The sequence below is a fragment of the Bison bison genome, unplaced genomic scaffold (assembly GCF_000754665.1).
Source record: "Bison bison bison isolate TAMUID 2011002044 unplaced genomic scaffold, Bison_UMD1.0 scf7180017864304, whole genome shotgun sequence".
Lineage (NCBI taxonomy): Eukaryota > Metazoa > Chordata > Mammalia > Artiodactyla > Bovidae > Bison > Bison bison.
Window position 1 is genome coordinate 13,820,427 of NW_011494876.1, and position 207 is coordinate 13,820,633.

Genomic DNA, 207 nt, shown 5'->3' on the forward strand with positions numbered 1-207 from the left:
ACATCCTCCTCTCCAGCTACGGGGCCAAGAAGCCCACCCCAACCTCCCGCCCCGGACTCAAGACTCCGGGTTCCAGTCGCCACCTCCAGTTCGGGAGCCCGGGCCCCCAGCACACCGTATACGTGTCCACGAGCTCAGAGCCCACGACGCGCGCCGTCTTGACCGGCTCGGCCTCCCGCTCGGGCCCGAAGCTGCGCGCCGCCGCCG

At 71.5% G+C, this 207-nt stretch overlaps 1 protein-coding gene across 1 annotated transcript in view; it reads right to left on the reverse strand.

The window, feature by feature from the left end:
- Positions 1-205, reverse strand: part of NISCH (nischarin) — a gene marked incomplete at its 5' end in the record, with an annotated part of 63,112 nt that extends 62,907 nt beyond the window's left edge. The window contains one exon of the mRNA XM_010851939.1: positions 116-205. Coding sequence (XP_010850241.1) covers positions 116-205 — 90 coding nt within the window. The remainder of the gene's footprint in view (positions 1-115) is intronic.
- Positions 206-207: the final 2 nt, after the last annotated feature.